The sequence below is a fragment of the Nannospalax galili genome, unplaced genomic scaffold (genome assembly GCF_000622305.1).
Source record: "Nannospalax galili isolate Female #2095 unplaced genomic scaffold, S.galili_v1.0 scaffold593, whole genome shotgun sequence".
Classification (NCBI taxonomy): domain Eukaryota; kingdom Metazoa; phylum Chordata; class Mammalia; order Rodentia; family Spalacidae; genus Nannospalax; species Nannospalax galili.
In genome coordinates this window covers 36,894-50,065 of record NW_008332686.1, presented here as the reverse complement: position 1 = coordinate 50,065, position 13,172 = coordinate 36,894, and the positions used below count along the sequence as shown (strand labels likewise).

Here is a 13,172-nt window from a genome sequence, read left to right as displayed (position 1 = left end):
CTAAGTGAAATCTGGTTTGACCATGTCCACTAATTTCCTCTAAGTGTGTCTGGTATCATAAATAACATTAGATCCCTATGTCAGAATTCTTCAGAAAAAAATATCTAAGTGGTTGAATCTGTGAACTGGTTTAGTGCTTGTCCTTAGTCTCTTTCTCAAAATAAGGTCAACTGCCAATGCAGCCAAAAACAGGAACAGATGTTCATGCATGCATTCACCACAAGGAGACAAGAGAAAGAACAGAATATTCCTTTGCCCTACATTTCAGAAATACTAAGAAAATTTGGGACTTTTAGTTAAAGTGCCAGAGGCACACTGGCAAGAGAGACAAAGGATTAATAATCTGAAGAGAATGTATTTCCCGAAAGTCACTGAAAAGAATTTGCTAAAATTTCTAGTTAAAATACTAGAAATAAAACTTTACTGGTAGATAAAATTCTAGATAAACATTTGGGTGTGATGGTGCATGCCTTTAATACCATCACTTGGGAGGCCTGGCCAGATAGATCTCTGTGAGATCAAGGCTACTCGGGTCTACATAGCCAGATGTAGTAATATGGAAATGCTGTAAAAATTTCAAAAACACAACTCCAAAAAATGAAATAAAAGTCAAAAACATTTCTAGATAAAAGTTCATTGTATTAAGTATGTAAAACATAAAGGTTAGTTTAAAAAGAGATTGTAATTAATTTTCATTTATAAGAACATTATTCATTTGCTTGAAATAACTACTAGTTTTATTTATTTATTTTTTATTTTTGAAACAGGCTTTCATGTAACTCAAGCTATTCATCACCATATTGTCAAGGCTGAACTTGAATTTATGATCTTCTTTTCTACATTTTGTGTGCTGGAATTACAGGTCTGTGCTACCACAGTTACATTATATGTTGCTAGGTACTGAACTCAGGGCTTCATGCATAATAAACACTCTACAAACTGAGCTGTATCCTCACATCCTCAGAAATCTCATTTCTAATGACAAACTGCTACTCATTCTTCTGATGTATTTCGGTGTCATATAAGTTTCACAGTTAATAAACTCTGTTATTTGTGGATTTATTTGGGCAACAAATCCTTTTCTTGAATGGGAAGGAAATAGAGGGCCATGTGAACCATGGAGCAAGAAAGCTACATGGCGAAGTCATTGCTGTAGGAGATGACTCTGACCACCGTTCCTGTTGGGAGAGACCCCTGAGAAAGGTCATGCAGAGTCTTAAAATATGTTAGGTATTTCCACAATAGAAGCAAGATCTATAGTCCTAATAAAAACTCTGCTGTTTTGTATGTTTCCTTCTAGATTGCAAATAAAATTCAAAATATATAATTGGGCATTAATTTCCTCTGTTTTTCTCAGTTACCATAACATGAAACTGCTTCATATTTGATGACTTTATATTATCAGTGTTATATTTATAGTGCCATGTGATGGTAATTTATATCATTCTTATTTTCAAAAATCCCAATTATCAGATTTTTCAATATTACTGATATTTCAATATTTTGGTCACTACAACATATTCTCATGGCAAAATTCCTCATCTCATTTTTAGAATTCACTTTTAGGGTCAGTTCTACTACTATATAGATTATAAACATGTTTATAATTTTGGAATCGTTTACCAATTAGTCTTTTGATAGTATTACTTCTATGAACCAATTTCATTGTAATTGGTATAATTTTATAACTATAATTTTAAAAGATATGTTTTTCTCATGACTGAATCAGTTACCTCAGGCCCTGTATATAACTTACTTTTACATAATTCTACCTGTATTCTTTTTGATTTACAGTTTATAGGACATGTCCATAAGAACTATGCAATTCCCTTTGTGTAGTAGCACAAATTTATAATCCTAGTATTTGAGAAGCATGTGTTGGATTAGGAATCCATGGTCATTCTGGCCTCCTGGTGAATTCACACTCAAGGGTAGTTTGGGCTACAAGAGACACTATTTCATTCCTCTATAGTAATGAAAAGAATTACCAATATTTCTCTAGTGGACTGAAACCTTGAGGTGTGATAGTTTGTTCAGTAGAAAATGGTTAATTCACTTAATGTTGTTTTCTTGCCCTATGGATAGTAGACTGAACAATTTTTTTTCTTTCTACTTAACATTTTTATTTGGCCCAATTTTAGATTAACAGAAATAACAGTAAAGAAGTTCCAGTGCATTTCTCATTTATTTGTACTTGATACTTTCATGCTATTTTCTATGAATACATTTGTCAGAGTTCTGGAATAAACATGGATATGTTACACTTAAATAGACACTGGGTTTCATTCATATCTAACTAAAATTTAAACAACCTTCCATTTTATGTTGTGAGTTGCAATATATTACAACACAAAGTCTTTATGTAATTTTCTTTAGAATAAATTTAAATCACAATCATTATCATCATAACGATGACTAAAGTATATACTCTCCTTTGTGTATGTTTTAATATGAATTTTACAAATGTCTTTATTGAAGAAATGAAAGTGTTATTTCATTTGTTATTTCAATTTATGTAGGTGCTGGTTTCCTTAGAATCACCTGCTCAAATTGGTTTTCCTCATACAATAAAGGTATCTGAAATAGGTTTAGCTATAGACAGGTATTAGGGCCATGATACTGCATCCATGGACAACTAACGAAATGTTTTATTATAACCCATGACACAAAATATTTTACAATTCTGAATAAATTTGAAAGGAAAGCACTAATCAGCTCTGGCCATGTAAAAGTAAGAATTACAAAGAGTTCTCACAGCTCCATATTGTGGCCTGGGACAAATTGTCCTTAACGCTCTTCATCTCTTATGAGGAGACTGATGATATTTCAGTAGAAATCTATGGATACTCTTTCTATTCTAAGCATTCATAGAGGTGAAACCCAAAGGTCACAGAACATCAAAAAGAGTAAATATTCTGATCTCTCCCCAGACCAAGTACAGGGACACATCTGAATGTAAGTCTCAAGAGTCTAGAGGCATCTTTCTTTATCTAATATATTTTCACTGCACAAAATGATGAGATTCATTATGATGTTATCATGAATATATATCATGCTCTTTGATTTTCTTAAGCATTTCTATTCTTCATCTATTTAGGTTTAAAAGCTATAAGTGTCAGTGCTAAGTCATGTATTGATCCTTTTTACTCTATTATAAAGGATTTTTTTTCTGAGCAGATATGGAATTCCTATTATAGGAGCTAATGAGAAATGAACTGAGAATGACATGAAAAAGCCTGATTTAAAATATCACACAAAACTACTTACACTCATTCGGAAAGTTGTTGCTGTGTATTCTCAATGGAAGTCATTAAAGTCAACTTGTTTTCCCTCTCAGTTCAAACACGTTGCTGTTTTCACAAATATTAAAACAAATGTGGATACAAGCATGTATGTACATGGAATTATTCATACATTAACATATTTTATTGATACAAGTTGTGTATACAGGAGATGATATATGCACTTTTGCAAGCGGTGTGTTCCTGAAACAAATGACCTCAAGGAATGGAAGATTTATTTGGAAGATTCGTGAAAACTCTTTTGTGGGTAAGGCAGCTACATTTGGAAGAAAATGAATTCATTTTAACTAGAATTATAATAGAACATTTATTAAGAGTAACATTTTAAAGCTAAGAGTGGTAGTGCACCCCTTCCAGCACAGGGGAAGCAGAGAGAGGCAGATCTCTGTGAGATCTAGGCCAACCTTTTCTACATAGTGAGTTCCAGGCTAGCTGGGCTTAGAGGAAGACCCTGTCCCCCCAAATCATAACGTTTTGAAATTTTTGTGCTTAACACTTCTTATAATCCTTAAACTGAGCAGGTAAACTAAACTGTTTATGAACTATGAACATTTGTTTTATATTACATCAATATGCACTTGAAACTTTATGTGTCAAAAATTGTATTTCTTCAGTTATATAAATTACTGGAAATTTGTTAAATTATAAGACTCAAACTTATAGCAAAGCTGTTAGTTCTTTTTAATGTCTATACAACAATTTGCTATAGACAATTATCAACTTCTGATTTTTTTGAATTTTTTATTCTTTGAGAATTTCATACATGGACATAATGTATCTTGACCATATTCATCCATCATTCTTAACCTTCAATTCCCACCATGATCTTCCTATCACATAGCCTTCTCAACTTTAAGTCCTTTTTACACACATGCACACACGTGCACGTGCACACACACGTGTATGTGTTCATTCATGTTTATGTATGCACATGTACACAAATGCATGTGGAGGCCAGAGGTTGATGTCAGGTGTCTTATTCAATCATTTTCTGCTCTATCTATCTATCTATCTATCTATCTATCTATCTATCTATATCTATCATCTATCTATCATCATCTATCTTTCTATCATCTATATACCTATCTAATCTATTATAATCCATTGATTCCAATACTGCCCAAATGCTCATAGAGTTGGGATCTTCCATGAGGGAATGAGAATGTATCAGTGGTTATACTCCTAAAGAAAAGTGATTCTTCCTCTGGAACAGCCATCAACTGCCAACAGCTCCTCAGCTAGAGTTGAGACCTTGGGCGTTTCTTTCTGCTACATACTAGAATTTTCAATCATCTGGATCTTCTGCAGGTCTTGTGTAGGTTACTACATCTGTTGTAAGTTCATGTGTGCCACAGTCATGTCATATCCAGAGGACAGCACTTCACAGTGCTCCTCCACATATTGCTCTTGCATCATTTGTTCCCCCTTTCCTGTGATGTTCCTGCGCTTTGAGCAGGAGGTGATATTGTTGTTCCATTAATGACTGAGCATACATAGCCAACATTTCTTGGCATTTTGAATAACTAAGAATTGTTGCAGTAACCACTCCCTTCTGCAATAAGAACCTTCGTCCAAGGTTGAGAGCAGCACATGTTATAGATAGAAGCATAATTAAGAAGAGGAGTTGAAACATGAACATTTACCAAAACAGTATCAATAGGTTCTCACTTAGGTTCTATGATTTCCCTATCCATGAGTTTTGATCATATTTACAGTAGCAGGCACGAATGATCCTGTTAAGATGGCCTCAGTCTAATCAAGAGAGTGGTTTGTTAGCCCTTAAGCAGTCTTGCCACTATTGCACCAAGGGGCATATCTTACATGAAAGGTCAATCAATATCTTAGCATACTGGGTCTGGCACTGGATAAGATCACTCAGCCTCATTCACATATGAAAAAGTAATAAAATATGCCCTCATTCACAGGAGTATAGAAAAGTCACTTTTAACCTGCAGATCTTTTTGGTAAACAGAAACCTCCACATCTTTCTCAGTTGATTCAAAGGAAAGTCCATGTGTGTTGGAGACAGAGACTCTTAATTTCCTAGACAAAATATCTTTTCTTTATTTAAATCTAGCCTCTTTAGTTACAGCTTTCACCAGTTAATAATAAAAACAAACCATGCCCTATGAAAATAGATCTTAAGCAATTGTTGTCTTGAATTACTTGAGTTATCATGACAACAGACATTACTTTTATTAAGCTATAGTCACATTTGAAAATGCTGAATTAAAATCAAAATCACACTCTGAAAATATGCCATGTTTACAGTGCTGGACTCTTTCTCACAGGTTTTCATGCATTGTAAAGAATATATTAATCCAATTTAAGTTCCAATCAGGATATTTAAGAATTTTAAAGAAATTCTAAAATACTTCAAGGATTTTCAAGTGCACTTTAAAGTACACATATTTCTTCATCTATTGGTAGATAAGGTAGTGTTTTGATAACTCTTGAGAGAGTACTCATGCCTGCCTCATTCCATGAAGATGATAGACATGATTACTAAATTATGGTCCTTTTGTTCTTAAGGAGGATATGGATTCAGAATGGTTCTCTCTTTTCACTTCAAGAAGCCAATGGGGAATGACAACAGCTGACATCTGAAAGATAAGCTATTTCTCTTCTATGCACAAAGCAGGTAATTTCTATTCCTCATAATAAAATGCAGCTATTTAAACTAGTAAGAATAATTTACCTCGACCACAATTCTATGTGATCGCCAACTACCTCCTTTCAATAATCTTCTAAAATTCTACTCTCAATATCAATGAAATTAAACTAGATAAGTTTACATAAGGTTGTACTTACTTATTGACAATAATATTACAAACTTATTTAAAGTATTTTTTTCTCACAATTGCAGATGTAAATAAAAAGAAAATGGCCAGAAAATTGGGTTATTGGATAAAGACACTTGTTTTCAAACACCAGCTGAGTTTGAACCCCAGAATACATATAGTAGAAAAGAGAAATGCCTTCAAGTTGTACTTTGACCTCCACACAAAGGCAATGGCAACTGCTTCCACATATGTGAATGTGTGTGCACATGCAGGCACACATACATAAAGTCATCACATAATATAAATTAACAAATAGATAAATAGATAAATGAAATCTTTATGTCAACTTTGTCATTATGAATCATGCTAAACCAGACTTCTGTAACTGAGTTTATACTCCTGGGGCTTTCACAGAACCCAAAAGTTCAGAAAATAATATTTGTCTTATTTTTGTTTCTCTACATTGCAACCATTGGGGCCAACATGATAATTGCAGTGACCATCCTCTTCAGCCCTGCACTGCTGGGCTCCCCCATGTACTTCTTCTTGGCTTTCTTGTCCTTCCTGGATGCGTGTATTACTTCAGTCATCACACCCAAAATAATTGTAGACTCCCTGGATGAGAACAAGACCATCTCCTTTGAAGGGTGCATGACACAGATCTTTGCTGAACACTTCTTTGCTGCAGTTGAAGTGATTGTCCTGACAGCCATGGCCTATGACCGCTATGTGGCCATTTGCAAGCCCCTGCACTACTCATCCATCATGAACAGGAGACTCTGTGGCACTCTGGTGGGAGTGGCCTGGACAGGGGGCTTCTTGCACTCTGTCATACAGATTATCTTCACTTTGCAGCTGCCCTTCTGTGGACCCAATGTCATTGACCATTTCATGTGTGACTTGTTCCCATTGCTGGAGCTTGCCTGCACTGACACTTACATCTATGGCCTCTTAGTGTTTGCCAACAGTGGGTCTATCTGCATCATAATCTTCTGTATGTTGCTTGTTTCCTATGGTGTCATCTTGTTCTCTCTAAGAGGTCATAGTTCTGAAGGCCGATGGAAAGCGCTCTCCACCTGTGGATCCCACATTGCTGTTGTGGTTTCTTTCTTTGTCCCCTGCATGTTTATATATGCACGATCTACATCTGCATCTTCTTTTGAGAAAAAGGTAGCCGTGTTTGATACCATCATGACACCTTTGCTGAATCCTATGATTTACACTTTCAGGAATAAAGAAATTAAAAATGCTATTAGGAAAATGTGGAAGAGATTCAAGGTGGTCTCTGATAAATATTAAAACAGTACTTATAAATTTTAATGTAATAATAAAAAGATCAATATTAGTAAACAAGTATTTTATGATTTACTGTTTATACAGAGATGACATAATGCTATAGATAAATCATTAATATTTTAGAGCAATAAAATTGTCTTTAACATGTGCTTGACCCTCATAATAAGATGATGAGTCAGTATTGTTATATGAAAATTTAAGTGAGTACAATTTTTTTGTGAGTTCCATTTTGTACTTTCTTAAATCTAATGAAATTTTGCAAATGGATTACCTACTACAAAGCTTAAGTTTCACACTGCCTCTTAAAAATTTACCTTTTGTAATTGACATCAATTCCTGTGCTAGCTTGTTTACATTTTAGATTACTTTTCATTTATTTATTTATTTATTTATTATTTATTTATTATTCATTTATTAATGTTTGTGTGTGTGTGTGTGTGTGTGTGTGTTTGTATGTATATACACACACACATGTCCATCGAGGCCAGAAAAGGATGTAAGATTTCCTGGAGCTGGAAAAAGAGGACCTCAAATGAAGAATTTTCTCTTTCTAACTGGCTTGTGGCCATGCCTGTGAGGCATTTTCTTAATTGCTAATTGTTATAGGACCCAGCTCACTGCGGGTTGTGCCAGCCCAAGGTGGGCCTGGGCTCTGTAAGCAAAGTAGCTGAGGAAGTCAGGGGAAGCAAGACAGTAAAGCAGCATTCCTCCATGGTTTCTTCTTTAGTTTCAGCCTGTAAGTATCAATCCAGGCCTCCTTCAATGATGGCTTATGAGGTGTTAGGCAAATAACCCACTCTCAAAAAACAATTGTTAAAAATCAAAATCCATTGCAATTATGAGAGGAAAATATACTAAAACTACTCTGCATGAAAATATGCATCTACATGACCCCATCATTGTGAAACATTGTTAATGTCTTATACACAATTTATTACTTCTTGAACTTTAAAAAAATCTCATTAGCCCAATCTGCTTATGGACTTGTTTCTTTGGAGCCAAGTGACCACCCCATTCCAATTGCATATGAGAGCTGACTCCCTAGAGAAATAGTCATCTGTTTTATTTTAGAATAATAAAAGGCAGCTCCAGGCATCACTTTCCTGGTAACACAAGATCTAAGATAATGTAGTGAGTATACTTATCTCATCTCCACCCCTGCAGAGAAGGACTAAAACCCAAATTAGCCAGCACAAAAAGATGTTTGCAAGAGTATTACATTTCACTTAATGGGTGAATTTGGTAGTCCTGGCTTTGTGTATAAAAGTGGATGTAATTATTCTCATAAAATCTATAGAAATAATTGATTTAATGACACTTCTATAAATATGTTTTGTCAGTTTCAGGAGTCAACTGAGTCATATAGGAATTTTATTTAGGGTAAAACATTTATACCATCAGAACTACCAGCCTGAACTGGCCAATTGAAATTTAGGGGGAAAAAAATTTAATATAGTGTTGGTTTCACACATGAAGTTGCAGAACACTGATGAAATTGTATTGATATCCCATTGGAAGGAATTACAATTTGAGTGTAAGACATTATCTGAACGTGTGCATTACATGGTGTGGAACAAAGTCTAGGATATGGGAGGATGCTTTTTCCCCTCCTCTTTGTCTATCATCTGTCTGCCTCAAACAGGAGCTGCTTGTTCATGTCCTTTACCTACACATAGGCATTCTTATTTCTTAGTTAATTTAGTCCTAATAATTAACTTCAGAAATGAGGATCTAATATATCCAATGCTCAATCACTTTATGAGGCTGTGAATACAATGCTTGAAACAAAAATTTGAAAAAAAAATCATTATTCTGGCCACAGTGTAGCAACCAACACAGATTTATTCTATTCCTTCATAAATCAAATTTATGTAAATATTTTATTGATTTACTTGCCACTGTTTCTTTGTCAACTGTGATAATGGTTTATGAAGGGGAATGGAATAATAATGCTTAGCAGAGAAATGCTGAAAGGGATTTACTTTTACATTCTCACAAGTTTAGCAACTGAAATTTTTTAAGATTCTCCTAACAGGTGTCGTATACTCTTTCTGTATATTTTCTTCACTGAGTTTCTTAGGCATTCTCAAATTCATGGAAATATTTTTTTTATCTATGAGACAATATAACTGTTATTGTAATACTAAGTCAGCTTATTGTAGCTTACTGTGATTTTTCAAAGAATTTGCAGAAACACAATATCAGTGTTAAGAAAGATATCAGTGTCTAGATATCTGAAAGAAGGGAAGAGATATGTCTACAAAATGGAAGACTGATGTGATTAAGAAAAGTATTTTGTTAAAAAAAAATGGATAAAAGCACTGCTTTGCTCAAAACCTATTTTTCTCCCTCCAAATCTATTCAAATTCCTACCCTATGTCTTGACTCATCCTTATATCCCATGTATTACCTTGTCTCTTCCCCTGATTATTCTGACTTTAGCTCTTTGTTAAGATTCTCTTATTTTCTTTTCCTCCCCACTCTCAAAAAGTTCAATATAAAAAGAAGGAACCTAGGAGAGAAAAATTTGAGATATAGGTTACTAAGGGGGAAATAGATGAAATGGGGCTATTTAAATGAGACAGGGAAAGGAAGGGTTATCCAAGGAGCTATGGGGTAAAGTGGAAGAAAGAGCTTGAGAGAGGTGGGACCATGGAAGACAAGTATTATCAAGGGTGAAATGGAGAAAATTTGGATACTTTAAATGAGGAGCGCATGGAAGGAGGGTTAGAGAGAAAGAGAGGGAGAGAGAGAGAGAGGGAGAGAGAGAGATAAGGAGAGATAGGAGAGATAAATAACACCTAGCTAGTGAAAAAAAAAGAGGTAATCATATTAGTCCAAAAACCTACTTACAAATTACACAAACAAAATCTCTACGTGAGTCTATGTGCATAGCTAAAGGCTACATAACAAGAAATAGTGCCAGACAGGAGAAACCTCCCTTTGAGTTGTTGATCAAGGTAGTCCAAGGGACTCACAAAATTGCAAAGGCTATTATTGTCACAACCTTTGATTGCCTCAAACTTGAAGTAAGACCCTGAAGACAGAACATAATTTGGACACAGGATTTGGAGCAATGGAGTTAGAACTGACCTGGAAGCCACCTCCCTGAAGGCTAGATCTCATAGTTTTGGAGAGAACTATGCAAGCTGTTACAGGAAAACATTAATTGATGGTCTAACTCCTGTTTTAAGTCCTAATAACCACATCATTGATCAGCACAGCAAATGACATTGGTACAGTAGTGACACTTTCATCTTGTGGGTAATCAATGGCTACGTAATTGGATTTAAAGCCCACTCAATGTTAGAAAATTCACGTGTGGTCCTATAAACATAGCTGAATACACTTGGCCGAAGTGGTCATAGATCTTAGAGAAAACTCCAAGACTCTCACATCCCTATACAAATGTAATTTCTTTCTATGTGAAAAATATGTATCTTTATATTTACAGACGTGTATACTAGTCATCGCTTATCAAAGAAGCTTCTTTTCAACAGACATATTATTACAGATTTCCACAACTGGTCATACACAGAAGTGAAGTGTCTAAGAATTTCCTCAGCCTTGACAGCACATCTACAATGCAACCTCTACACCTACAGCCCATGGAACATAGAATGAGAGGTAAAGAGAACACTCATGCATCTCTCAACTCGCATCAATGAAGCTACTTCATACAACAGAGGGCCAGGAACAAAAAAGGTCATAAATAGCCAAGCATAAAGAATAAGATTCTGCAAAGTGTGGGTCCTTGGACAAGACGCCTATATTAAACTCCACCCACCCAGGGTTCAGGGACCATTGCTGAAGAGGGGGAAGGAAGATTGTTAGAGGCAGGGAGGAGGTGCATGACCGTATGGAAATAGTCTTACAGGTTCCTAGGGCCTTGCACATATGAAACCACAGCAATGGTGTCAGCATAAACAAATCCCATGCAAACTCAAGCAAACAAAACCCAGCAGAGAACTGCAGAAATGGGCAACAAAAAGAAATCTTTTGGACATACCAAAGTCCTTATACTCATGAATTCACTGAAGCGTGTGTTAAATGAATAATACCTGCACAAGGCTGGGCCTGTAGATACTTCAACATGGATGGGGTAGGAGCTATGAGACTCCACCCTTCCCTGAAGGATTATTGGAACTTAATGGCTGTTTAGTGATAAAGTGTCTTTTTTTTTTTCAGTGTCACACACAAAATGACATTAAAGCAAAAGGGGAACTTGGAAAGAAGAGTTTCAGCAGGAGGAAAAAATAGAGATAAGAGAGGAGAATATTATATGAAAATGACTGAAATTCGTTATATAAATGAGTGACGTTTTCAAACAAAAAATTAGAGAAGTGGCATGAAGTTCAATGATATCTATTTAAAATTGATTGAATATAAGTATTTTCACTTGGATAAAAATGTCAAGTATATTGAAATATTTTTGTACCCAAATTCATCTGATTCCTCATCCAGTTCTACATAGGCAATGTCTCCACTTTTCTTAAAACTATTGCTACATTTTGTTATTCTTTAAATTCAGCACATTTTGGAATACCGTGTATGCTATGATCTATCTTTCTAATTCAGTTCATGTTACTGGAAATTTAAACAGCCAGCCATAAGAACTGAATGGAATTCAATTCCTTTTTTGAGAGTTGTAGATCATTGCCACTCTGGTTACATTTAAGGTCAAACAGTTGTAATTATTAATATATACAGCTCAGCTTAAAAAATGTATAGGACAGTTCACAAAACATACCTTTTAAGACACTAATGTCTAACGCTCAAAAGTCCTAAATTTGATAGTAAATTTACCTATCTATATTGCTATTTAGAAAAAAGTTAGAAAATTGATTTGTGTGATTAAATTTTTTAAAAAGAATATGAACATTACCACAAATTGACATGTAAAACTCTGTGGAACTCTGTGTTTAGCTTTGGATTCAGTAACATCTATTGCCTTTGAATGATGAGGAAAAATACACTAACTTCCTCAGTGTCTTAAGCCTGCTGTGGCAGCAAAGTGATGCCCGAAAGCTGCCTTTGATTGTAATAGAATAAGATGTTCAACTGAGTTTTTCTCTATGGATTCTGCTCTAGTGTCTGATTGGAAGGAGGTAGTCACACGACCCAACTGAACTCCATTAGGCAAGCAAAATGGATATTCAAGAAGTAACTCAAATTGTTGACCAAGCATAAATGGAACCACCATAAAAAGAAAATTAGATGATACAGGGACACTTAGAGTTCACTTGCTCATTATGCTCTGTCATTTTACTGTATGGCTTCTGAGGTTTCATAACACCACATAAAAGATACTTTTAACCTGAAAGAGTTTCAGTTAAATTCTTCACATAATTTCTGATACGTCTTGGTTTTGTTCAGGTTTAATATAAAACTTAGTGTGACTAGCAAGGTTAAATCTCTTAAAAAATTACATTAAAATGATGAGAGCATGAAATTGAACCCATTAATTTTTTTTTGTTTTTTTGCCACTAAATTTTCATGTTTATTAATATAGATTATATCATATTTTTAAAAAGATAGTGAACACATAAACAGTGAAATATTTTACAAGTATAATAATGTATAGTTTTTTAAATATGTACAGATTGAATAAACAATGATAGCAAATCACTGACAGATAAATGAATATGGTAACAGTTCATCAAATCTGTGCTAGCTTCTACTCATGATATAATTATATTAATTTTATGTAAGTTATCCTACAATATTTAGAAATACTTTACTCTTTTAAATTAACATTTACTTTGCATCTTTTCTTTCTTTTATTTATGAA

The 13,172-nt window shown here is 34.5% G+C and overlaps 1 protein-coding gene across 1 annotated transcript; it reads left to right on the top strand.

Annotated features, from left to right (window-relative positions):
• The first annotated feature begins 6,415 nt into the window (after positions 1-6,415).
• Positions 6,416-7,384, top strand: LOC103729583 (olfactory receptor 4C15-like). Its single transcript, XM_008827664.3, has one exon. It carries the CDS (start codon positions 6,449-6,451, stop codon positions 7,382-7,384), a length of 936 nt encoding a protein of 311 aa, XP_008825886.1. The 5' UTR covers positions 6,416-6,448.
• Positions 7,385-13,172: the final 5,788 nt, after the last annotated feature.

Excerpts from the sequence above, each read along its gene's own strand:
- LOC103729583 (XM_008827664.3), top strand. The coding sequence starts at position 6,449 with ATGCTAAACCAGACTTCTGTAACTGAGTTTATACTCCTGGGGCTTTCA.